This window comes from Lissotriton helveticus, chromosome 5_1 (assembly GCF_964261635.1).
Source record: "Lissotriton helveticus chromosome 5_1, aLisHel1.1, whole genome shotgun sequence".
Taxonomy (NCBI): domain Eukaryota; kingdom Metazoa; phylum Chordata; class Amphibia; order Caudata; family Salamandridae; genus Lissotriton; species Lissotriton helveticus.
Window position 1 is genome coordinate 480,384,387 of NC_136065.1, and position 27,966 is coordinate 480,412,352.

The following is a 27,966-nucleotide window of genomic DNA, read 5'->3' on the forward strand; positions in this document are numbered from 1 at the left end:
CGAATCACTAGGCAGATGTCAGAAAACACTAAGGAATGTGTCTGGAATGTGTCTGGCCATAGCCCTAGAGATACTTTTTTTTTCCCTTTAACATTAGGAGCTCGAAACTCCTCCCACTTCGTGGGCGTAGGCCGAGCCCCTAAAAAGTCAGAAAGCTGGGAAAGCACTGCAAGTCCCAGAATGCATAATTAGTGAGGTAGAAAGTCCGGGAAAAGTAGCAGGAGTCCTAGTGTCACAAGAATAGTCGCTGAGGCGGGAATATTGAGAAGCACTAGGGGCAATCAGAAAAGAAATAATAAGGAGACGGGAAAGGGAGCGAAAGCTAGGGGCAGGAACTATACTACTAGGGTGACACCTTCCCTGCGTTCCTTTTTAAGGTGCTGCCCCAGGTATTGGACTTATTGCCAGCCACTGATGCCCGCACCTCAACAACTATACCATCACTGCCTACATCAGTTCCTACTTTCGAGCAGCTAAGGATGGCCGAGTCATCCCCTTCCTCAGTATTAGATCCAGAACCAGGTCCAGAGCCAGAGCTGGAGCGGGATGGTGGAAATCAAGAGCTTTCATCAGCAGTTTTAGAGGAGACTGGCAATGCAACAAGAGAGAGGAGGAGGAGGGCCAGTGCGGAAAGAGTTTCGGAAATACACTCGAGGCTCTAGTGGCCTCTATTACTTCAATGAGGGAGGAGATAAGAAATGATTTCTCTGTATCTAAGGCTAACCAGAATGAGATTAGGTCCTCATGTGAGATCCTAGAGAAAAAGGTGGACAGCCATTGTGAGAGAACAGAGGTATGGGAAGGTACAGTGGGGCTTTTGAAATCTAATCTTGAGAGAGCCGAATTCAAAATTCAGAATCTACGACGTGAGGGGGATGTTATGCGAGAGAAAGTCGAGTCATTGGAGAACTACTCACGGAGAAACAACCTTCGGTTTCTGAAGATCCCTGAGGGAAAAGAAGGAGGGGATGTCAAGGCTTTTGTGGTCAGGACATTGAAAGTCTCTCTCAATCTTGAAGAATCAGAGGAGGAGCTGAACAAAGATATCCAACGGGCACACCGGGACCCCTTCCGCTTAAATCCCGGTAGAACCAAAGCCAGGAAGATCTTGGTTAACTTTCTCACGTATTCCCTTAAGGAAAAAATACTGAATCTCGCCTTAAAAGCGAAAACATTGGAGGGCCTTGACTACCCCTTTGAGATACGGTCAGATCTCTCTCAAACTAGGCTGGATAGACAGTGGGAGCTTGGTCAGCGAATGGATAAGCTCAGGTCTTTTGGGGCAACGGTTCAGATGCGGTTCCCCGCGTTCTTACGTGTGATGTATAATAATAAGATGCATAATGTACGATCACCTGCGGAGGCAGACAAACTTTTGGAATCAATCAACGACCATGCTCAGAGAGGGGGTCTAAGTTAATAATTCAACTATTTTAATCCTAATTTGAGATCCTTTAAAATAACAGACCAGGTAATAGCGGAGAAGGCTAAATGTCTTTTCTTAAATCTCCGGAGTGGTCTCTAACTGCAGGGTATTAAACAACCTGGAACGAAAATGTGAGCGAGATAGGACAAATACGGCCTCCCTCTTTGCAGATATCAGTGGCATGATGGCCGGAATAGGGCTTTAGGAAATAAAAGAAAGTATGAATAGGTTAAAAAAAATTATATATATATATATATATATATATATATATATATATATATATATATATATATATAAAAAATACAATTCAAAATAACAAAGCACTAGGATTCGGGTTAAGACTAGCAATCACTATTTGCAAAAGGGGGAAGATTTCTAGGTCCCGCTGCTTAGTCTCACGGGTAGCCGGATGGTCCAGTAGTATTATGCGGTGCAGGAGTAGGGGGGACTGTCTGTGGACGCAAATTGAGCATCACATCTGGTCGGAGTAAGTATGGGTGTGTTTTCCAGGGGTGGGGGAAAATGGCAAAAATTCCTCATAAGGTAGCTCTCCATACGAATGATAGCTGTCTTAGTTGGGAAAAAACTAAATTTCAGTCAAATATGTTAGCTAGGAGGGAGTAAACAGGGGAGGTGTTGAAATTCAAAACGTTGATGTCAGTCCAGTTTTTGTCCTGGAATGTCAATGGTCTGCGCGTGAGGGGCAGAAGAGACAGAATTCTGCAATATCTTAGAGATTCCCCCGCGCAGATCATGGTCATGCAGGAGACACATCTTTTGAAGGCAGAGGTTAAAGCTTTATTAAAAAAGCATAGATGGATAGACAGTTTTTATTGCACTGACCATAACGCAAACATAAGAGGGATCCTATTTATCTTTAAGAAATCTGCGAAAGTCCAGATTTTGGATTCTAAGGAGGACCAAAGTGGGAGATGGCTCATATTGAGAATCTCAGTGGATGGCTGGATCTGTACAGTGGTTGGCTACTATGGCCCTAATTCGGATGACCAATCCTTTTTGGATATTATTAGGCACCATCTGACCTCCACTCAAGACCCCATAATATGGGTGGGCGACTTTAATATTGTGCTCAACCCGAAATTAGACAAGACACCCAGCTCTAGAGCCAGTGTACCCTCCAAATCTAGGCAAACCCTTATAGCAGCAATGACACAACTTGGCTTGGCAGACTTTTGGAGGGAAAGGGCTGGTTACAAATTAGGGGTCTCCTTTTGCAACTTGAAATATAAGCACAAATCAAGAATAGATTATGCTTTATTCAGTTATGGTCTTAAAGATATGCTAACTGCCATAGAATACCTTCCGTCCCATCTGTCGGATCACGCTGCTTTAATGTTTAGTCTTAGACTCGAACCCCAGACAAAACATCCCTCCTGGTCGTTTGACCGTACTATTTTGTTGGAAGAGGAGGAAGTCAGTTTTTTGGTATCTGAAACGACATCGTTTCTGGAGGTTAACCTAGACTCTGCAGCTGTAACAACGGTTTGGGAAACATTGAAGGCCTTCCTTAGAGGGTGCATTACAAACAGAGCCTCTTATAGGCGGAAAGCATATAGAGAGATGATAGACAGACTCGAGATCGAGATGAAGTTGTTGGAGCAGAAACTGGGGGACCCCATTGGGTCTCTAGATGAGCAAAAGCAGTTAGGGACGATGAAAAGACAGCTGGAGAACATCCTACAAGAGGGTGGCGCAAAGATGGGAGGCCAGTAAGATCGCGCACTTTGAGTTCGGAGAAGCAGCTGGAAGGATCCTGGCTTGGAAAGTTAAGGCGGAACAAGCCAAGAACTATATCAGAGAGATAAAGTTGGAGGGGGAGGTGTCCGTAAGGACCTCCAAGCAGGAGATAGGGCGCGCGTTTGAGTTTTTCGAGGGGATTTACAGAGAGGACACTCCGAATAACGAGGCGAGAAGGGACATATGGTTGGGCAATATCTTTTTGCCAACTATCGCAACAGCTCAGAGCAACTGTTTGGAGATGGCAATATCAGAAGCAGAGGTGTGTAAAGCCATCGGACAACGCAAGCGAAGGAAGGCGGCAGGCCCTGATGGTCTGCCTGGTGAGCTATTCCGAGCCCTGGGCAGCGCAGTAGTCCCAACACTGACGACCCTCTTTATTGAGATACTAAGGAAGGGGGCAGCCCCCCCAAAATCTTGGAGAGAGGAGACTATTGTCTTGATCCCCAAGCCAGGGAAAGACTCAATAGAATGTGGGTCTTACAGACCGATTTCTCATTTAAATAGCAATTATAAGATCTTTGCTTCCATCATGTCTGCTAGATTGGGGTCAGTGATTGGAGACATAGTACAGCAAGATCAGAAGGAATTTATCAAAGGGTGGCAGCTTTCTGACCTGACATACGATTTGGTTGGATCAATAGACATCGCTTCGGCTTTCTCTACTCCACTAGCTACACTCACTTTAGACGCGACAAAGGCCTTCGACAGGGTCAATTGGCAATACTTGGATGCTGTGTTGAAGAAGTTCGGCTTTGGCGAGGGTTTTTGTCGCGTCATCTCTCTTCTGTATAGCACCCCATCGGCAAGGCTTTTGGTTAATGGTGCCTTGACAGAACCTTTTAAAATCACAAGGGGAACGAGGCAGGGGTGTCCGCTCTCTCCCCTCCTATTCGATTAGTATATTGAGCCATTTGCCTAGGTCCTGAGGGGAGAAGAAAACATTTTCCCATTTAGATTCGGAGAGTGGGAGAGGCGGGTCGCATTATATGCGGACAATATTTTGATTTTTACGTCAGACCCCGAAAAAGCATTTCCCGCAGTTAAGAGGGCGGAGGAGTTTGGACGTATATCGGGGTATGAGATCAACGCTAGTAAAACGGAAATCATGGCATGGAATATCCCCAACATACATCTGGGGGTGACAACATCTATGAGTTACCTCGGTATTCGGGCTGTCCAAGACATTGGAAACATCGCCCAAATCAACTGGGAGCGGGTACACAATGAATGTAGGAAGTTAATTAAATCATGGTCTCACCTCCCACTGACCATCTTGGGTAGGGTCAATCTGATCAAAATGTCTATCTTGCCTAAATGTACTTATATTTTCAACACCATCCCCCTGGCTTTTGATGCCAAATCATTGGATAAAAGCCAGCGAGAAATCAACTCCTTTATTTGGAACTATAAGTCTACTAGACTGGCGTGGAAAAAGTTGGGAGAAAGGAGGGCTTGCTCTGCCGGACTTGCAACATTATGCATGGGCTTTCCTGCTGTCCCACTCGAGAATGCTCTTAAAATCACCACTGGGCTCATCCTCTGGGACGAGGTTTAAAGCAATGCTGGTGGGGGCGGACATGTCAATCAACGGGTTCCTATTTAAATTTGGGGACCAGAAGTTTTTCAAAAAGGTCAAGTTAAAAATCCTGCTGTCCCTGGCGAAAGCCTGGGTTCAGATCAGAAAGAGAATGGGGTTGGCCTACTATTCCAACTATGCACCAGTGTGGGACTCCCCCGGGTTACCATTATGTTTACAAGATAGATTGTCCATTCCGGTGAGGGATGCTGGGATAGTAAGATGGGGGGAGCAACTGGCAGACGGGGTGCTGAGGGACTGGGAGGAATTACGGGAATTGGTGGGCCCAGGATTTTCTATATTTAAATATCTACAGTTAGAAAGTTGGGCTAGGGTCATGAGCAGGAAAGGGGTTCCATTGGGTAAGATCTGCACCTTGGAACAGCAGCTGGTAGAACGGGCAGGGGGGGGGGGGGGGGGGCAAGGAGGTAGCCCTATGGTACTGGAGCCTACTGGACGAAGTGGATGGAGAATTTGTATTGCCAGATGAGCTGTGGGGCGGGGGGGGAAGTGGTAGGTTTCCAGTGTGAAGAGATATGGGTAAAATCTTTCACCCTCCTGTATAAAATCGTGAAACCGGCTTGGCTCAGGCGGAACCACTTATATACTGTATACTGTACACCGAGCCTATCTTTCGCCCCTGAGACTGTCTAAGTTTCTCCCTGGTAAGAAATGTAATAAATGCAACTACAGTGAAGCTTCTGACGTACACATGTTTATGGACTGTCCCTACATCGTCTGCTTCTGGAATGAAGTGAAAACTACCTTGGACTCTATTTTGAACATCTCATTGTCTCTTACGCTGCCATTAATCATATTTGGCTTAAAGGCAGGTATTTCCGATCAGGCTAGGTCCTTTTTGTTCTATGCGATTCTGTTGGCCAGAAGGCAAATTTGTAAAGTCTGGGTGGAGAACAAGGCTCCTTCGCACTCTGGTTGGTTGACATCGCTATATGAAACATCTAAAGTGGACCTTGCTAGACCTGGGAGCAAAAGAAATGTGGCCTTTTGGGATCTGTTGGTTCAGTGGAGATAATGGTTCCGGGTTTTTTTTTTTTTTCCCCCGGGTCCAATGATTATGCCCAGTATACTCCAAGGACCAGGGCCCCTCGTTGGAATTGTTGGTCCAGCATGTTGTTAAACACCACGATGGAGTCAGAGCAAGAGTGGGTCCGCACTCTCTCCTTCCTACCTCATACTTTGAAACTCTCCTCTCGCCAATAACATAAATTTGTGTCTTGGTATGATAGACGGTAAAGATCGGATGTCTTGTGATGGCGGACACGCTAGGTGGTTGACGAGTCTAGAAAGGAGGGCAAGGCAAATGAGGACTAAAAATAAATAAATAAATAAAATAAATAAAACAATAGTGGGGACTCTATGAAATTATGTGGCTGCAGTGTTTGCCACATAATTATGGATTAAAGCATTTGCCAAATTGAACAGATTTCACCAAAAAGAAGTTTGTTTCTTGTGCATGAAAATAGTACAACCATTGAATTCTTTGCCGCGTAATTTAGAAAACCTTGCTACATAATCCTCGTACTCCTGACAATGCTAAAATCTACCGAGCTGGTATGGGGCCATCTTTATAATGATGAAATCCATATTTCACTGGGAACAATGACAAATTTTGCATTTCTTGGTCCCCCGTGGAATGTGGGTGTTTACGCCGTTGCATTCTGTGCAATAAAAGCACCTAAACATGTAAAAGACCTAGTATATACACACAAACCCTTCCTTGAGCTTCCTTTTTCTGCTTAAACCTTCGAGACACTGAGGCTGCTCAGCATTTACGGAAACATACACGGATATACCTTCAAATGTGTTTTAATACAAACAACGAGATGGATAAAAGTGTTAGAAAAAACAAACATCCAGAGCTTTTGGCGCCAATCCAAAAGCACTATGAAGGCCTTGCTAGATTGGATAATGGCCCAAACTGAAATGCTGCACCTCAGCAAGAACTCAAACACCACACAGCTACCTTTACCGGGAAAGGAAAGCTTCCGAGTATTGGCAAGATGACTACAACCAGAGTAAGTCTAATAAATAAAATTATTAAGTGAGAACACTGTTAAACACGAAAATTACAAAAGTACTCAAAATCTAGAATATGATTAGCATTAAAAAATACGCTTTGAAGTGATGCATGAACGAGGGGAAACGTGTAGACTTTGCACTAGCCCAGCAATAAATACATAGGAACAGCCGCTCAAGAGATTCCTTATATGGGCTGGGCGAGGACACGGATTCCTGATTGGATCATGCATCCCAAGTTCAATGTTTATTCACACACGTTATCTAGGTTCCTTTGCTGGCTGTTATGCTCGACTGTAAACAGAGAAAGAAGTATGCCAGGAGCAGCAGGTGTGGTGATATTAGGCGTTTCCGCGAGAGACTAAAACACTTAAAATTCCTTTTCATAAATAATGGAGAACATCAGGGATGAGTAGACATAGGAAAAAAAAAACAGTTGGCTGGTGGACATATAATTGAACTCTTAGTTCTAGGAGTGCATAAAGCTATGCCACATTTCATCACTTAATATCAACAAGCATTTGCAATGCAATAGGTCACGCATTACTAAAAGTTTGAGCTATTGCTGTTGCAAACAATAATGCAACGGCAATAGCTCAAATTTTCAGTAATGCGAGACCTATTCAGGTGCTGCAATTATACCAAAAGTAAAGAAATTGAAAAAAAAAATCTATTTCTAAAAATCTATTTCTACCAAAGGTAAAGAAATAGGTTTTTTTTCTATTTCATTACCTTTGGCATAATCGCGGCACCCACGCTTTACTTTTAATGTTATAAGTAAAGCACGGGTGCCGCATTTATACCAAAAGTAAGAAATAGATTTTTTTTCTATTTCTTTACTTTTGGTATAATCGCTTAACAATAAAGGGGGTATCCCCAAATGACCCTCCTCTACCTGAGCATTGGACATCAAGGATGTATAATAGAAAAATTACGGAGGGATCAATCAACTTTTATTTTTGTACAAGGCACAATCCATTACCCTGTTGTTTACAAATTTCTTACATCTAACTAAACATAGTTCTATAAAATACACGTCATAGGACGGTGCTAGATACAAAGAAAATCAAATCCATATACATCAAACAAAAAAAACAAAAAAAGGTGGCACCATCCATCAAATATATCGAGGGTACACAAATACCCACCTCAGCTGGATCCAAGGGCTCTCTCAAATCCTTTGTGTAGGGGCTTAGTGCAAGTCCACGTAATCACCGGGCGTCTCCCTGTTAGCTGGAGAAAGTCCTCCACCTCGCTGCCTGCTTACGGGGTCCACATCCACAAAGCGGACGTGTGGTCCAAGCTCTACTCGCTACAGAGCGAGTAGAGCTTGGACCACACGTCCGCTTTGTGGATGCGGCACCGTAAGCAGGCAGCGAGGTGGAGAACTTTCTCCGACTGGTGGGTATTTGTGTACCCTCGATATATTTGATGGATGGTGCCACCTTTTTATGCGATTGAAGAATTAACTCCAGATATATCCATACCCTTGTCCTGATGAAGATGCAAGAAATGAATGGCTGAAACGCAACCGCGACTGCTTCGACAAAACTAGGAGGAGTCTTATTAATTTTGAATTTTTCCCTTAAAGTAAGGGCGCCTAGAGATAAAAGATAAGAGGTGTGATACCTCAGGCGCATAGGTGACGTCCTCGGAGTGTATTACTCAGAATAAGGAGTGTATTTAGGGTTTTTTGTAAATGTTGTATATATTGTGTACATGTATTGTTCTACATGTGTTATTGTGATTTATACGTGACTTTTTGTCTTGATATAGGTTTTGTATATACTATGTTTGATGTATATGTATTTGATTTTCTTTGTATCTAGCACCGTCCTATGACGTGTATTTTATAGAACTATGTTTAGTTAGATGTAAGAAATTTGTAAACGACAGGGAATTGATTGTGCCTTGTACAAAAATAAAATAGTTAATTGATCCCTCTGTCCTTTTTCTATTATACATCCTTTGGTATAATCGCTGCACCCACGCTTTACTTATAACATGAAAAGTAAAGCATGGGTGCCGCGCTTATACCAAAAGTAAAGAAAAACGAGCCCTGGTTTCGGTTTCAAGTATTGCGCCCGTGGCCGGGCACGATAATTGAAACCACGTTGACGGCCTATTGGTGTCTATTACGCGCACCAAGTGCTTACTAGACACCAATAGGCCGTGGGCAGAGCAATGCGCCCACCTTTGGCCAATAGCGTGCACAGTGCACAACTAGGCGCGAGACCTAAAAAGGCTCAGTTTTACAGCCGGGAATATTGTAAAGAGGAAAAGCTTGGCTGGAAAGGCTGTAAAAGCTGTTTCAAACAGAGTTCTATTTCACTATTGTTTTACATGCCATAGAGAAAAGTGTCCCTCTTCTCTGACTTCTGTAATCAACTAGGACTTACCCATCTAGGCAAGGGTTTCATCAATAAGACTGGCATTCTATTTAAGAGTTACATGGGTGAACTAATTATTTAGGCATACTTATAAAGCACATTCACACACTCAAAGAGTCTCTTGGCGCTATAAGAATCATTTGACCAATGAGAGCAGATACATTAGAACCAGATTCAGCGCCAAGACGCCTCAGCATTAGTGCGCTTTACAAGTACCCTCAGTTAGTCAGTCTTGAATAAGCTAGGAAAAGCCATCTCATTAGCTGTTGCCTTAATTTCAGATGCTCCGCGTTGATTTTGTTGCATCAAGGATATTGTGCTGCATAACTAAATACTTATAAAGGTCCCAAAAGCGAGACCTATTGGCTATGCCAATGCTTGTTTTTTTTTTTTTTTAAGGAAAAGTCATACTTATACATACCAAGGCAGGTTCTTTCTAGCAATGCTCTATACGGAGATACTGTCCAGCCGTGTACGTGCTGTGAATGAACCCAAGTACTGCACAGCTCGGGCCGCCCTCTCTGTTCTGGGCACGCTGTGATATATGGCGAGCCACTGTTACAATTTCCTCGTGGGTCACCGTCTGGCGCACAGAAGATGCTCGCTGTGGAGTTGGTGGCGGGAGAGCGCCCCCTGGTGTTCGCCCTCCTCGTTTTATTGCAGCCTTCAGTTCCATTCATAGGCTCGCGTTCCCCCTCTACTCTGCATAGGTGTACACTTAGAGCCGAGCCTGGCTGCACTCCAGGATAGCAGGGGGCCTCCAGGGCAGGCTCAGTATAATCAGTACTGGCTCTTACATCAAAGACAGTGCCACCGGACGTGTGAGAGTGAGCATAAAAAGGCCTTTGTACAGAGAGCAGCGCCATGGATGGGAACTGCCAGGGCCCTGGTGCTCACACAGGAGCAGGAGGACGGCAGGGTGACCCGGGCGACGGTGGCGCAGCCAGTGGACAGGCTGGTTATCCAGTATCAATGCACTTCTCTGTGCATTTGCAAGGGTGTTTAATCTATTCTCTGCCCCCGTGGGAGGCATTGGGGCTGATGCAAATCTCCAAAGACGCTCTCCACATGCAAGGCCCATCGGTGTCGAAGACTTTGCCAAATTAGAGAGACAATTGCCGAGGCCGAGGCGATGCAAGAACAGCCTGTTTGGGAATGCCCGGCTGCCTCATGAAATTCATGGATATTTGTTTATTTCCAGTGCAGCAGGGATGACTTCGGGTCCTTACACTTTAAGAGAGTCTGGTAACGTGACGCTTTTTTTGACTCTAGTACTATTTGTTGCTCAGCTCGTCGGCTCATGAAGAAGATGGACCAGGAGGACTGTCAGGTCAGAAGGGCTTAGGGTGCATGGGGGCAAATGTCATGCGGGCCCCTCGTGTAAAATAAAAATATAGTTCTGCGACACATTTCAAGGTACCTCGAGCATAAGCGCCACCACCTACTATCAGTTGACATTCCCTGCCTCAAAGTGAAAATCTAACAAGCACAAGCGCACGCGCCAGCAAGGGGAGGGAGAGAGGAGGGGGCCTGCGCGATTCCCTTGCGGGAGCGAGCAGCAAGGTGTGATAATTAATAACATATGGCTACAGCTGCTCCCTCCCGCAAGGGAATCGCCAAACGTGCCCCCGGTGCCATTGAAGGCAATGGAACGCGTGCACGTTCTTGGCAGAAAAAGGGAACCGATGGTTAAAGGTCTCTTTCCTAAGAAGCGCATGCGCGCTGCGTAGGCAAGACCTCCAAATGAAATGAATTTTTTTTTTTTTATATGCATCCCGTTTTCCTTTAAGGAAAAAAAGGGCTGAATTGTAAAAAAATAAAATTTAAAAAAAAACCTGCTTTACTGAAAAGCAGTTCAGACATGGTGGTCTGCTGAGCCCAGCAGGCCACCATCACTGGGAGGGCCAGCATTCCCAATGGGGGTCGCAAATAGCGAGTGGCTCATTAATACTAATGAGCCTCGCATTTTGCAACCCCATTGGGAATTGCTAACAGTGTCTCTGACAATGTTGTACATATGTTTTTGCGAGTCGCAAATTGCAAGTCAAAAATTTTCGCAATTTGCGAGTCGCAAAAGCAAATGGTCGTACATCTGGCCTTACATTTAGTAATGACTGGACAATCTGTCACAAAAAGCAGTTTGTGAGCTTAGTGTATAATCATATCCAAACTCCAAACAGAGCTTACAAAAGAAATGTAGCCTAATGTAAGGTAGGATAAAGTCTTAAATAAATACTACAGCCAAGACGGAGACACAGTAATCAAAGAAAGTTTCATTACTCAAGAAAAGCTAACAGAAAAAGCAAAAACAAGCAGCTATGGTGGGGATTTTACGAGCTGCAAAGTAAAAACAATCTCTTACCTCCCTGAACGAAAGTTTACCGTCAAAATCTTCATCTACTTCTTTGATCATGTTTTTCAGTCCAAGGTGTGTTTGTGGTGCTTCAAGTTTTTCCATCATTAATTTGAGTTCCATAAGGTCAATAAAGCCATCTTTACCAGCATCATACCTAATGTGCCCCAAAAAAGTAAGAAATTAGATATTGGCTCCCAGACAACATAACCGATTACTCAAGTATCTATTGGAATTCAAACTAAGAACTAGAATCTACAAAATGCACAAACAAATACACCATTGAAAAAGATGCATCAGTGGAAAGCGATCTATATAGATCCTGCAGCAAGCCATGAAATAAGACCAGGGGCAGGCTGTGCATGCCAGAAGTGGAGTAGCACGCAGAACTACCACACAGTTAAAGTTGAGAAGCTGAGAATTGCTAACATACAAGGAAAGAAACAGAAAGGAAAGGACTAACAATCAGTCTTGAAAAGAGAGCTCATTAAACAATACTGGCAACATTCAGGCAATCATTTTTGCACGAAAGAGAAAAAGATATGCGGATGTCTATCATATATTCACATGTGTGTACCATCACATCTAAAACTTGGGGTGAGAATTTTCAGTAAAAATAATAGTACCAACACACATTTATTTATAGTATTGTAGGTAGCCCATTCACCTCAATCTTTAACATCTGCACTGCAGTCACTTAAGTGAATGTTCTTTGATTAATAGATTACAAAGGGACATGTGGGTAGTGGTGAGGGGGGGGGGGGGGTGGTCATGGCAAGCGAGCCAAGATGGCAATTGCAACATTAACCAGTCTAAAGCTTCATTCATCTGTCATCAACCTCTTTGTAGAGTGACTCAAACATGATCTTCCTACTGCTATGAATTTGTGGTGTCCGACATCTTTTTCCAACTGTGGGGAGTCGGGAAGCAGCTGTGCCTGACCCCGGTTGATATCTGGTTGGCAGGCCTGTTGGCTGAGGCATGTCCTTTCGTTAGAGGTACAGCTTTAAAAGAAGGGGCGTAGGGACCGGCATCACTGGATAGATCCACAGGAACTGGGTCTCCGAGATCCCTCGAGGCACTGACGGCAACAAGAGAGCCATGGGACCTGCAGCTGGACTTCAGCCAAGTGACCCTCCTGGCTAGGCCTTGTCGAATACCTACAGTGGGGAGTGGAAGGGTGAGGCTGCCGCTCATGGAACCTCACATGCCCCAGGATTAGGGAAACTTAGGAGAGCCAAGGAGACAAGGCAGAGGACCACATTCTCATGAAGATTTTTGAGAGTGTGCGAGGTCTGAAGGTAAGCTTGTGGCACAGGCAATGAACCTTTTAGAGAGAAGCCTTAGAAACAAAGTGCCTGCCACATACAGGGTGATGGCATGGACACCTGCTCAGACCCTAGGGGCCCAGATGAGTGCGACTGGACTGGTGAGCTTTGGCATGAAGGAGCACGCTCTCCAGCGGTTGCAGTGGATAGGTAGATGGCATGAATTGACAGTGGATCCCAGGCACCCACACCTAAACTTTGGATACATTTTGCCCCAAGAGAATGAGGACTGCTAGCCTGACAGGAGACCACTCCTGTGGTTGCTATGAGGCTCCAAGCTTGTGGCAACCACAAGTGATCCACATTGGCCCTAAATGGCATAGAGGTAATCTAACAAGGCTCTGCACAGCTGGTGGAAGAGACTGCTTCCTTCCCTCAGTGACACAAATAAGTGCCATAGTTTTATAAAACATGGGATTCTGCGATCTCTGTAAAGAAATTACAGACAGTTTTTTTACAAACAGTGGTTTGTTACGCACCCAATCGATGACTATAAACAAAAGGCAAAGAACACAACTGTAGTAACTTATTACAGTTGAGTTCTGAAGTCAAAATAACTGCTGCCAGGGCCAGCTGTCAGGGGAAACGCAGGTCATGTCACAGAGCATAATTCAAGAAGCTGGTGAAAGATGAAAAAAAAAAAAAAAAAAAAAACACTGCTTTTATATGTCTTCTACTGAAGCAGAAAAGAGACATTTATGGCAACATGTTTATATTTTGCACTCCTTAGGTAAATATACAAAAGTTATAATCTTTCTGTGTGTTGCTACTTATTCCGGGGTACTGCCCGTTTTTTTAATGACTTGTATTAAACTAATTTCAATATCTTTTTGCAACAAATATCCAACAGCTTTTTTGATGCGTTTAATTTTGCACTAGAGATTCTCTTCTTCACATTTGCAAACATACTTTCTTCATATGAAAGAGCTACACACCAAGGATTTAAGTGGTTTGTGGGAAAGGTGACGGTGTGACCATGTAATACATGTTATAATACTGCTGTACATAAGGATACTGCAAGTCAACTTGGAGTTCCATAACTTTATAAAGGAACTCCATATGCACCTCAGTCCTCTATACCGTCATGGAACTCCTCAATGACTTGCAATAACCTTATAATATGCAGCAGGGGTGTTCTGTCCCATATTTAAACCCTTGAGCGGTCCACCTAGTGGTTATATCACGAAGGCCGTGTAGCACTGGGTTGAGGAGAACGGAAGCTCCCAAGATATACAAGACAGCCCAGAGTCATAAAATGGAACAGTTGCAGCCTGTGTCAGATCATGGGAGAGAGAAAATCAACAATGCTGGAGGAAAAAAGCTATTGGTCCTTCACAAATCTGTACAAGCTGCGACATCTATCAAAGAAGACAGAAACAAAGGAATCAACAAAGGAAATACCACAGACGAAGCAGAAAACCAAACACAATCTCCAGATCAGATCAAAATAATAGCAAGTAAACAAGGAAAGTCAGAAGACGAGGAAAAGTCAAGCACAAACAAAGTCAATGATAAAAGTGAAATACTCAAAGAGAGACCACAGAACAACAAAAAACACAGGAAAACAAGTCACAGAGGGAATGTGAAACTTTGACTCGTATAGGATTAAATGGGCAGACCGGAGGAAATCTACCTTCTATCAAGGAAAGAATGGTAAAAGATCAAAGCCACAAAATTCAGGCAGACCAAGTGAGGGAACCAAATATTGGTCTGATAATCACAGCAGGAAATAAAGGAAGATTTTGCAGAGACCGTCACGAAACTGAGTCAAACGATAAGTCAAGACAAAACGCAAGCAACATACAAATAAGCCAAGGAGAAATGTACCCCCTAAAAGAAGCATCCACGGTAGATTACATTCGACCAGATTCGATAACTACGGTCTACCAGACCGATAACATACCTCACATTCGGCTTGATACAGCAGAGGGAAAAAGGAGAGTCTATCAAACTCGAAATCTTGACACAGCAAGCATGGTAACAGAATGTAAATTACTATTTAAGCCGGAATTTCAAACAAAAGGGAATTCAGATACGCTGAACAGTGGAAATATCCTGCGACTAATCGAAGAGATACCAATACTAAGAGGAATCACAACAAGCGACCTAAAGGCTGTAGAATTCATTCAAGGAAACAAAAATATGAATTCAGAAATAAGCAGTACCACCTGGGCGTCTAAAGAAATAGCAGAGCTTATTTTCTCAACTAGGACACACTTCTCAGAATGGGGAATAACTCTAGAGCGTCACAACCCAACAAAATATCCATTCCCCTTATTAAAGAACAAGATCTCTCAACCCAACAAATCAAAGGAAACAATCCGAACAATCTTGATGGGAGCAAGAAGCAAATCAATTTCCGAACAAGATCTGAGTAGCTCGAAAACAAAACAGCAATACCAGGGTTTGAAGGAAAATAAAGACTGGTCGTGGTTGGCACAGGTACTAAACACCCATCGATCCTGATGTAGGCAAAGCAGCTGAAAGAACCCAAAGACAAAACATCAATCTAACCTTAAAACCAGAAACAAAAATAAAGATTTGCTCATGGAATGTACATGGCTTCAAAGAAATGTCCCAAGACCAAGAGACAATAGAATACCTGAGCAAATTTGAAATAATACTACTCCAAGAAACATGGAATGTAACCCCGAGACAAATATTGGGATATGAGGAACATCACACAATGGCAGAAAAATTTGCAAAATATGGACACCCAAGGGGTGGTCTGTCCATTTTTATCACGAATAATTTAGACTGGAAAACCGAACTGCTTGAATCAGGAGAGAACTGGTTACAAGTGATCAAAGTAGAGTCCAAAGTAAGCAAAAAAAGACACGGATGGAATTTACTAATTATAAATCTATATATCCACCCAGACAAGACCACAAAAGGGAAAAAAGCTCAAACGGTAATAAATTTGATAAAAACTTTACACAGAACTTACCAATCCCATGAGATATTTATCTCCAGTGACTTCAACTGTAACCTAATAAAAACCAACCGGACCAAGGACAAAGTTCAGAAAATTTGGAACGATCTGGAACCCCTAGGTTTAACAATTCTAAATGGAAACACGGAGGGAGACATACCCGCCAAGACCACTTTCACCAGTGGTAAAAGGAACTCCATAATTGATTTCACCCTAATAAGCAAGGAACTAAGAAAGAACATAGTGCACTTTGGAATACAAATCCGACCAGAGAGTGATCACTCCCCACAAGAGACAATAATGAGGAAAAACATCGAGGAGAAAACACAATTAGAATATCTGACTGCACTTCCGGAAATATATAAACTGAAGAAAATTAAAAGCAAGGGCCCAGTAAAAAAGGAGATAATGAACGCAGTATTAGAATACGGAAAATCTATGATGGCCTTTGAAAATCAATCACCCATAACTAAATGGGAGAATTTGCACAAATTTGTGCTTGGAAAATTTGCGATAAACACATCAGTAACCCATGGCCAAAACGTAAATACTGAGCCATGGTATAACACTAACCTAAGAGACAGGAAAAGGGAAATTGCGAAAAAACTAAGGAAAAAGGCCGCAGAAAAAAGGTTAGGAAAAAAAGTAGACAACAACGACATACAAAAAATGAGGAAAGAATACAAAGAGGAGTGTAGAAAAGCCAAAAAATCCCACACAGAGGAAATCTGGGAAGAGCTGTTAAGGACAAGTAAATTACCAAATAGTGGAGAATTCTGGAATGTAATAAATAAACTTTCGAGAGGAGCAGGTGGTCAACTCAATATAGGAATAAGTGAAACAACATGGGCCACTTATATTAATAATCCGTATAACTTCCAGAGTTACCCAATCAACAGAGAAGCTTTCAAAAACCCAAAAAAGGGTATAGAACAAAAAGAATCAGTTCTTGGACAAAGAAAAAATGATCGGCAGGGCGACACAGACAAAGATGAACAAATGCCGCTGACAACTACCAAACAGCTAACCGACCTAATAAAGAAAATGAAAGCGGAAGGAGCAGCAGGGCCGAATGGAATGCCAAACGCCTTATTCAAATACGACGCCGACTTCTGGGCAATATACCTAACACCATTATTTAATTACATTCATAAAGAAAAAAAGATTACACTTTCCTGGCAAGGAAACATCTTCCATCCAATATACAAAAGTGGATGCAGAATGGAACCCGGGAACTATAGATTAATAGCTTTAATCGATGTGGAGGCAAAGCTTTTTTCATCTTGTATATTGTCTCTTCTACGAAAATGGGTGAAGGACAATAAAATAATACCCAAATTCCAAACCGGTTTCAGAGAAGGCATGGGCTGTTTAACCAATCTGTCTGCTCTGTCATTACTAATCGAAGGTGCAGTGAAAAGGAAGACCGGATTAATAGCCCGCTATATAGATCTGAAATCCGCCTTCGACCGAGTGCCCAGAAGACGCCTATGGAAAAAACTGGACCAGTGGGGTCTTCCAAAAACGTTAATGGAAACATTAATGGCACTATATAGCTAAAGTAAAACTGGGAGACGGAAGAAGAGTATCCGCAGAACAAAAAATAACTAACGGCCTCAAACAAGGCTGCGTGCTTTCACCAACCCTTTTTAACATATATCTGGCCGATTTGAAAGACCAACTCAAGAACGTGAACGGACACCCGCCTAAACTGGCAAATGAAAGCATTCAATTCCTCCAATACGCTGATGATATTGCAATCTTAAGCCAAACACCAATAGGCCTACAAAGAACAATAGCCGAATTAACAGACTATTTTGAGAGAGAAGGCCTGGAACTAAACATCAAAAAAACAAGAGTGGTAAGATTGGCGGGCACCAGTAAAAGATCTTTTAAGTGGTTCACAAATGGCAGACAGATTGAAGAAGTAACGGCTTACAAATACCTAGTGGTCTCAATAAGCAAAAATATGTCCCTTTCAACTCAAAAAAGAACAATCGCTGCAAAAGCACAATCACTGAGCTTTGCGTACAAAGTTCTCCAAAAGAAACTGCAATGTCCATCTTACGACCATCTGTTAAAAGTAATGGCAGCCCAAGTTCTACCCTCTCTCGCATACGGACTGGAAATATGGCATGGGAAAGAAGCAGCTGTTTTAAATACCCTCCAGACAAAAATATATAAAGCCGTGTTTCACCTACATAAAGGTTCGGCCCCGGCCCAAATCAGGCTGGAATTTGGTTTACAAAATCGAATATACCAAAGACAAGCTGCCCTAGCAAAATGGTGCTGGAAACTGAGAACGGCGGAAACAGGATCCCTAAACAATTTATGTTGGCAAGAAATTAAAAAACAATACGACCAACAGGAATCTAACTCATGGGGCAATGATCTGCGAGCATCCTTGAAAACCCTCAAAATGGAGGAGATCTGAAAGAATCCACCAGAAGAAGCTGCCTTTAAAAAGATTTGCAAGCTAAATGCAAAAGCCTTATCTCTGGTTGAAGATAAAAAGACTCTGGCCAAACGGCGACATGCATGGACCATTTTAAACTCGTATAAATGTTTAAAACCTCAACCCTATCTCGTGGCGCACTTCAGGCTATCCTTAAAAAGAAAATTTATGGCCCTCAGAATGGGTGGAATAGTGACTCGTGGATTACGGATAGCTTTAAAGCCGTCTCTGTGTAAGAATTCTAAAACCTTTTTGGACAAATGGAATGGAATACTCAACAAATGTAGTTTAGACTTAATACTTTTAATTGTTGAAGAACTAGCTGGAATTCTAAAGGAACTTGAGATGGAAATTAAGGAGATTGATCATGAACTCAAGAACATGATTACCGCTGAAGAATTGACCTCCACCCTTGAAGACATAAAAAACATCTTAGACAAACATCAAAACGAAATTAATGAGCGAAAAGTGAGAAAATTTCGCAGGGACACGCTTGATTACAAGCTCGACGAAGTATACTCGTGGGCAGAAATCTATGCCCAGAGGCGTCGTAACAAACCACCTAATACCCAAACGGATACATCATCTTCAGACACGGATTCTACTCACAGAACATTTCGCAGACCACCATCATCTAAAACGAGTTCTAATACCGAACAAGCCAGCACTTCATCTACTCACCAAGAACAAACCACTACATCTCATTTTTTAGAAATAAGCCCGGACCAACTCGACGACTCAGGAGGAGCCAGAGCAAAAGAAAAGGAAAGAGAAAAGAGCCCTCCAAACACACGGAGCACAGTCTCCAAGAATCTCAAACCAAAAAAGAACACCTAGTCATTAACATATCTGACGTGGCCATTCCTGATTACCAAATGACCTTACTTGAGAAAGGCACCTCATTCATCCCTACAACATCTACCAACCTTCTTGAATTAGAAGTGAGTACATTCAAATTTACTAGAAAAATCAAACTCCGACATTTCTTTAACAACATCTTACCAGTTAAAACTGCCGACAAAGATGATGAACTTCGAGGTCTACGTCCTCCTAGCACTTACCAAGCGCCCCAAAGCCACAAGAGTATCGACCTCTTCGAGACGCTAGTACATAATGATGTTCAAAAAATTAATTTTAAGAAAACTGCTAAACAACAAAATTTGACCAATAAGGATCGCAACACTTTGAAATCATTGGCCAACAACACAAAGATCCGATGTGTAAAAGCTGACAAAGGAGGAGCTTTGGTTATACTCAACTCTACCATGTATACCCAAAAACTCCATGAACATATACAAGATACTTCTACATACATGACACTTGACCATAATCCCACTAAGGAATTTCAGAGCACCCTGAAAGACATTGTTACCACTGCTCACCTAGCAGGCACTATAGAAGATCGTACCAAAAAGTACCTACTTCAAGATCACCCGAAGAGTCCCACCATTCACATGTGCCCCAAGATACACAAGAATCTTTTGGACCCCCCGTTCAGACCCATCGTGTCCACGAAAGGATCCATACACGAACCAACTGGAAAGTTCATCGCTAAGTATCTTCAACCCTTTGTCACCAACACTACTAGCTACATCAGAGACACCGCTGATTTCTTAAATAAATTAGCAGAAATACCTACCAGCAACAAAGAATCTCTCATCCTATGTACAGCTGATGTCAGCTCCTTATATACCTCGATACCTCACCTAGGTGGCATTGAAGCCTTTGAACATGCCCTCCTCAACAGCAACATCGATACATCAATGCAGGCCTTTTTACTGGAGCTCATGATCTTCACCCTCTATCATAGCTACTTTCAAGTAAATGACCAGTGGTACTTACAACTATCCGGAATGGCGATGGGAAACTGCGCTGCTCCCACGTATGCTAATATATATATGGAGAACTTTGAAAATCAGCATATATACTCCAACGCAACATTCCAAAAGAACTCTAGAATGTATGTGCGATACATAGACGATTTGTTTATAATGTGGTCAGACACCAAGGAGACATTGAATCAAGTGCTCACAGAGATAAACACAAAAGATCCACGCATCAACCTTACATGGCAAATCAGTGATACAGCTATTTCCTTTTTGGATGTGAATATCAGAATCACCCCCCAAGGGTTCATCACTGACCTCCACCGAAAATCAACCGACCGTAATAACACCCTGCACTATTCTAGCTTCCATCAAGGCTCTTTGAAAAAACATTTACCATTTTCTCAAATGGTACGCATAAAACGTATAGTGTCAGATGACCATCTTCTCACCACACGCCTCAACGAAATGCATGATCGGTTCATCGACCGTGGTTACCCAGAAGATGTCCTTTGTAATGCGCAGAATCGCGTCTTGAAGATGTCAAGACAAGATTGTCTAAAAAAGACTGAGAAAGACAAGGAATCACGTATGGTACTTGTATCCAAATTTTCCACAGCAAGTCCGACATACAGAAGAATTATACTTAAGTATTGGCCCATCTTACAAGCTGAACCTGATTTTCAGGGAATTTTTGATAAGCCTCCCTTATTCTTACACGAGAAGCAAGAACTTTAAAGAGATTTTATCCAAACCCACTTTAACAACCAAGCAACATCGAGGAACTCAACCTTGTCTAAATTGCAGTCACTGCAATAGCATAATCAAGGGCAGCACTATCCAACACCCTATGAAGGGACATACCATCAGATTACACGTTGATGCCACATGTGACTCTATGAATTTAATTTATGCCTTGAAATGCCCCTGCGGGAAACTCTACGTAGGGAAAACAGAACGAAAAATAAAAACTCTATTAAATGAACACAAATCGAACATACGGTTGAAACAAGAAAAATCTAACATCGCCATGCATTTTGCTGAATCACGTCATACCATTGCACAACTCAAATTCATAGTTTTGGAAATGGTCAGTAAAAGAGAAGGAACCGACAACAACAAACAGTTGTTAAAACGTGAACTTGAGTGGATTTATTTATTACAGACTCAGAAGCCATATGGTCTTAACGACCGCATTGAATATAGCTGTTACCTGTGATACACCTATTGTATTTTGTACATTGCCCGCCGATTCCTTTAGCCCCTTGCCCGCTCCAACACATTTCCCCCACTCAGTTACCACTTCAAGATGGCCACTTCACTCCTTTTTCTCAGCACCGTTTTTTATGTTTATCACCCACCGCTCACACCCTCCCCGTTTAGTCACACGTCCTTATAGCTTCCCCTCACGAATCCCACTCACACAGACTTTGCAGCCGTTTGTCAGCGAATTCTGCTACGCTTAAGCACGAAGTAAGTTTTTCTGCTCAGCCTCCCGGCACCCATACTTCACCCCCGCGGTAAATATTCCACCTCACTCCCCGCCGAACACACCCCTTAGTCACGTCGACTTATTAGTTTTCTAACTCTCCTCACATATAGACACTATTAATTCCCCTCTAAGCTATCTTTGAATTCATCAGCGCCTCACCGCCGCTTTTTCTGTCTTCCTCCGCAGCGCTCCGTGATAAAGGGCCCTCGGCCCGAAATGCATTGGAGAAAAGTTCATGTGCCAGCATAACAAAATGACTGATATGACTATAATATCAGATGTATAAACCAACGTCTAATGAACTCTAAAAAATAAAAACTATCAAATGAAGAATCACGAAACTTGATTGTGAATCACGTCATTGATCACGCCCGGAGTGCCTCATAGGGGATGTATTTGCAACTGTTGCATACACTACCTACCCTCAGAATGGGTGACCATTTCTCTAAAGACTTGATTCCATCATGGAAGGACACACATCAGGGACCAAGATGTAGACTATGCGATTATCACAGTGAGACTCTGTGCCATCTCCTGTGTACATGTGTGCCCTTAAAAGAAAAGAGGAACATTTTATTGAAACCTATTTTTAACATGCTACAGATTCGCACCTGCAGGCAAGCTGTGACCAGCTGGATGGGAGGAGACTCAAACATCCTATCATGCCGCGGGGTAAAATTTATGAATTTTGTAGAGTCTCAGCTTCAAAGAGTAGAAATAGACTACAGATAAGGCCTAAGACAAAGTGTGTAATTAATGAACGAGAAAATACATTTTAACTAAATGAATTTTTAACTTGCTGCTATTTTATATGGAATTCGTTTTTGTATATGCATGCTTTATGGTTATGACTAACCAAATAAAGTAAACTTTTGACTGACTGACTGACACCTCCACGAAGGTCAGACAGGCAACTTCTCGAAAAAGGTTTTCAGAAGACAGAGCCGAGAACAGACCACACAAAAGACTGGAATTTGAGTTTCCTAGTGTTTTGTTGGATGGGACAGGTCATCTACCGGAGTAGACACTATGTTGCAGCCCATTTGACAGGAGGCGGTGGACTTGAAACCAGGATATGTGGCTGTTTAGTTCCTAGTATGGAAGTTGTTAGCTAACCGGCCTTCAAAGTTGTCTACCGGAATTAAAAGATCAGATGGGGCCTTGCTCCAGTTTGTCAGATGACACAACTCTCACACTGCAAGAGACCTACCTCTTTACCACTAAATGTCATTTCCTGGGGAGGCTCAGATGGAAGAGACTGTACATACATGGAGCAGTAGTGATTACAAGGAGGGTCTACCCTACCTAAAACCTTTCCTTTGACTGTTCCATGTGTTTTCAGATAAGCTAGGCCGATTAGAGTCAGTCCCTGGTCTTTTGAAAGAGCGTCCTTGGTCTTTACTGTCCCACTCTCTTCCACACAGTAAACCCAGGACAAATTAAATGATTTGCTATCAGGTGCCAAATTAGGGACGTCCACTCAGTGGTGACTTCAACGCCCCTTTGCACCACACCATAGAAAGTGGTCATGCCGGTTCCCCCTAGGCAACCAGAGGTCCATTATTCACTAACTGAGTCGATTCCCTCGGCTGTGGAAATGGCATGGATTGGATAGGGTACATAGATTTCGGGTACATTGGTCTCTCTCATTGACTACTCCCTTATTCCCATGCTTGAACTGCAATGAGTCACTGAGCATCAGATCCTTCCTTGTGGCGTGTCAGACCACTGTGCATTGGAGTGGTCTTTGGGGCACGCTACAACAGTGTGCAAGAGATATGATGCATCAGAGAATGGTGGATGGTTGACAGAGACTTTGTGACATTCCTACATGAGTAAATAAAATCATGCTTGGAGTTGAATACAGGCTCAGTCTCAAGTAGGAGGTCCTGTTGAAGACACGGAAATCAGTCTTGTGTAGAAGGGCAAAGGCATTTCTCAGGGGCAAGCTGAAGGCAGGGAATCTACGAAGGTGGGGGATCAAGAAAAAATAATTGTGGCTCTGCACCTCAGAGTACTTGACGTTGCAATGCTGTAGTCAATGAGAGAGACCAATGTACCCGAAATCTATGTACCCTATCCAAAAACATAGTCATGTGGAGGAGGCAAAGTGGGCATTACTAGCATCACAAAGCTGCATATGTGAATTAAGTGACAAATTCAACAAACTCCTTTAGAGGTAGCCACCAGGACAATAGCAGAGATAATAACCTCTTCGCTGCGGCGGCTATTCCGCCGCAGCGCTAAGGGGGGTGGGGGGGCGGGCGGCGCGCCCATGCTGGTGACGGAACCGCTCCGTCACCAGCCTCGGTTGAGCTGTGCTGATGACGGAGCGGTTCCGTCATGGCCCTGCCCGCTCAATAGAACGCGCCGTGCAGGCGCGTCGGGCGGGCTATGACGGAACCGCTCCGTCATCAGCACAGCGCTACCGCGGCTGATGACGGAGCGGTTCCGTCATCAGCACGGAAGGAGTTAAAGGAGTCTGGCGCTGTGCTTACAGATGCAGTCATTATCCTACAGAGGAAAAACGTCAGCCCCGCATTCTAGGCATTTATCGACGCTCTATACAGTGGCCAGAGGGCCCAGTTGCTTGTTAAAAGCCATCTTGTATGACCCTTTCCCTATCGAGTGACCCACCAGGCATTCGTATCTTCTCTCGCTGTTTGCAGAGGTGATTAAGCCACTGGAGGCACGGATCTGAAGGGAAGGTCTGGTGCAGGGCTTTCATGGATAAGATCAGGTATCACTATATGTAGACAATATTTGCTTCTTTTGCCTCAATGGCGTAAGGCTAATGAAGCTCTTTCATCTATGGTGAGGCCTCTAGCTTGATAGTGAATTGGGACAAATGCACCATTTTCCAGGTGCAGCTTGGGAGTCACATGAATAACTGGAAATATGCATGACCAGGTATTTGAAACGGTCGGTCTGTAGAATCGCGGCATCCACTCACCTAATAGTATGGTGATGGCTTAATAAGGTCCACCTTTTCGCTAAATTAGGAATGGAACTTTGGTGTTGAGATGCCCATTCCAAGACTACACTGGGTCAGGCCGCATTTTTCTTTATAGTGGCTAAATTGTCGCCAATTAGAGGACCGGTTTTTGATACTATAAGGGTCATGTTACATAGCTTTCAATGGGGTGGCAAACTACAGGGAATATCCTGTGATAAATGTATTTTATCTACGTGTGATAGTAGCCTAGGTATAGCGGACATAAAGTGGGATTAATGGGCCAGTCATTTACCTGCTATAACCTTTGGAGAACTAGACTTGCTAGAGGATGTGCCTCTATTAGAGTATCTATATGGCTCCCATTTTCCCCAACTCCTTGACTATGGCTCCTAAAGCTGTGCTGAATAGCTGGCAAAGATGCTTCACAGCACTAGATGGCTTGGTGAGCCAGCAGAACATGTAAAACACCTTTATGTAAAGGGATGATGCTGAATCAATTGATGAAAGATGAAATGTAAGGGCTTCCACAGGTGGGAGGGAGCTCGTTGGCATTTCAAAACCAGGAAAAGTATACATGAGCGGGACCATTTAAAATCCTTTGCGATGATATTCGAGGAGTACAGGTTTCATCGATCTTAATTATTTAAATACTTGCAACTTCAGCATGCCCATGACCGGCACTACTCAGAGCTACTATCACTTCCAGAGTTAAGCCAACTCAAGGCAAAAAAAATAATACATAAGCCATTAGGTAGCCATGGAATCTTGCAAATGTACTGCTTTGATCAATCAACATGCCTGACCAGTTTGCAATATTGTACACCCACTGACAACCTTTTTTTGGGGCGGGGGAGGGGTGGTGGATGCAAAGGGGAAAGGAAACAGTAGTAGAAAACAAAGAATGCACTGAAGCGAAAAGGGCACCTGTAATTCAGCCATTCCTGCAGGTCTTTGATTTATCAAATTGAAGTTCCTAAACATACTGTTACTCCCTCACCCACCCACCCCCGCCCCGCCCTCCCCCGTCATATAAAGAGAATGAACACAATATGCTCCCCAGCTTGCTAGCGAGAAAGAACGGGGGTGACAGAGAAATGGCACTTTATCAACTTGTGACTTGGTACTTCGTTGTAGTTAGTTAAACAATGCATGCCCTGTGGACCCTTCACCAGATTTGGGTCTTCTTGTTGTTAATGGAGAGTGGGAAGATGACTATGTCCTTTCTTGCTGCTCAGATTATGGAATTTCCAGCAAGGAAAAAAAAAACGACTCCTGCAGGTTTCAAATTGTTATGAACAGCTTTAAAGTAAGTGGCAGAGATATAACTGTATGCACTCTAGTATAATGGACTAAAAGTCTCAGTTAAACCCTTACGATCAAAAACAGTCATTAATTTGCTCCAAAATGAAAAAAGGAATGCAAAGAGGCAGGATGAAGGTTGGTGGATTCTTAAATTCTCATAGGGAGGGTTGTTGGTCGAAAAATCATAGATGTCCATGGTAGTAGGGGTACTGTCATACCCCATGAGAACCTTGGTAAAAACCAGACAAGCATAGAACACAGTCATCACCTTTGGCACCCAAACCATCCCCTTCTGAGGAATCAAACCTCCAGAAATTCAAACGGAATCACAGCTAACCAAGTCCATGTAACAAATAAAAAAATTCTCCTATAATCCTGAAACTCCGGATTTTATGAGAAATAATGGGACAATACTAGTGCGTACACAAGGTTATTTGTAGTTGTTCATGTTAACTTTTTCTTTGAGGTAAATATAATCATTATTGCAAAGTTATATTGCATGATTGCTGCTATTAAGAGCGACAGAAAACGTTCTACACAAAATACTCCCCTCCTGTCTTGCCAATGTCCTGTATTGGCCCATACGCTGGCAACGCGAGTCACTGCAAGGGCGTTGTAACTTGTATTAAATGTCAATTCAGAGATCTGCTCCAGTGAAGTAATTAGCATAATATTGGCCTCCTTGTATTGGCACACACCCTTTGAATGCTAGAGTTCAAATTTCGTGCACAATGCAATGGGTCAAGCACCTACAACTAAATGTTGCAACAAGGCTGCAAAGATCTTTAGATTTAGAACAACCACAAAGACGAACTGTGATGAGACAGGAGTGAAATGCAAATGCCTGTAACGAAAAAGGGAAGGGAGCCAACGGGTAGATGAATGAGGAAGTTAGAAAGCAGAAGCTCTACAAAGGAACCAAACACTTCCCAATTTTTAATCTGGTCATCCAGAATATGAAATTTAACTGACTCCTGAACGTGGTGTCAGACAGCCAGGTACTATGAGGTATGGAATAAGGTGCCAGATGCGGTGGTCATTTTGTAACCGCAGTTATTTGTCAACGGTGCCCATTTACATTGGACTCGCTAAAGTGTACACAACATTTCTTATGGAAATGTGTGGTTATTTACCTCAGAGATAAATCAATGTCCAGAATATTAGATCCTGGAGAGGCTAATGCAGATCTTCGTGCAGAGAATAACTGATTATTCCTTTCGATATGGGCACAATAAGCAAGAGATGGTTATGACATTTCAAAATTCTACAGATCCAATCAAAAGGCTTAACAAAAAGCTAAAGTCCACTGTAAAATGTAAAGCATTTGCTAGAGGTGTTGGTTGGCTTGATGCACATTATGCAGAACTGGGCAAACAGGCAGGCTTGCAGTGGAAGATGTGTTAGGCTGCACATAATCGGATGAACTACAAAACTGTTACGTGGTCTCTGGGAAATATCCAATATGCCACACCCCCAGCTACAGTAGCAGAGAATTTTCAGACTGATTTTCAATTACTTTGGAAGACAAGTACAGCTAGAGCAAAGTAAACCCCAGAGTAATTCCCTCAATCACACACGTCTTCAAGGAAAACTAAAAAAAAGAGTCAAGCACACTATATTAAAAAAACGCATAACAAAAACATCTGCAGAGTCAGAGATGTGGACAGATAATCCCACCTCTAACTTCAGCTACAGCACAATTCGCATACATTTTTGCAGCAAAGTCCACCAAGTCTAACCTTTCCACATTCAACAGGGGCAGTCCCAGTGCTTAAATTCCTGACTGGCAAACAGTTTTCATGCTTATTTAAAGACCACGTAACGAAGTGGTTAAATGAGTAACTGAAATGTGTGGTGGGTGTAATATTTAATGGGTTGGCATCTAGAGTATTTAATAAACTGCAGATGGTGTGCTCCATATACTCCTCAATGTCTTGTATGAGTGGATCATAGGTCTTTATTGCACTGGTCACAACTACTACCTTACTTGCAGTCCACTTACTTTCTAAAACCAAAAGACAGAATCTTAACACAATTGTAATTTCCGACTTCTGTCCCACTTTCGAAAACTTGCAAGTAAAAAACATTAAAGATTATAGTTCTAGTAGAAATTGCTTTTTTTTAAAACT

At 42.9% G+C, this 27,966-nt stretch overlaps 1 protein-coding gene across 1 annotated transcript in view; it reads right to left on the bottom strand.

The window, feature by feature from the left end:
* EFHD2 (EF-hand domain family member D2) overlaps positions 1-27,966 on the bottom strand; it is a 102,292-nt gene that overhangs the window by 50,393 nt on the left and 23,933 nt on the right. Inside the window, exon 2 of the mRNA XM_078642790.1 lies at positions 11,556-11,703. Within this exon, the coding sequence (XP_078498916.1) occupies positions 11,556-11,703 (148 nt within the window). The remainder of the gene's footprint in view (positions 1-11,555; positions 11,704-27,966) is intronic.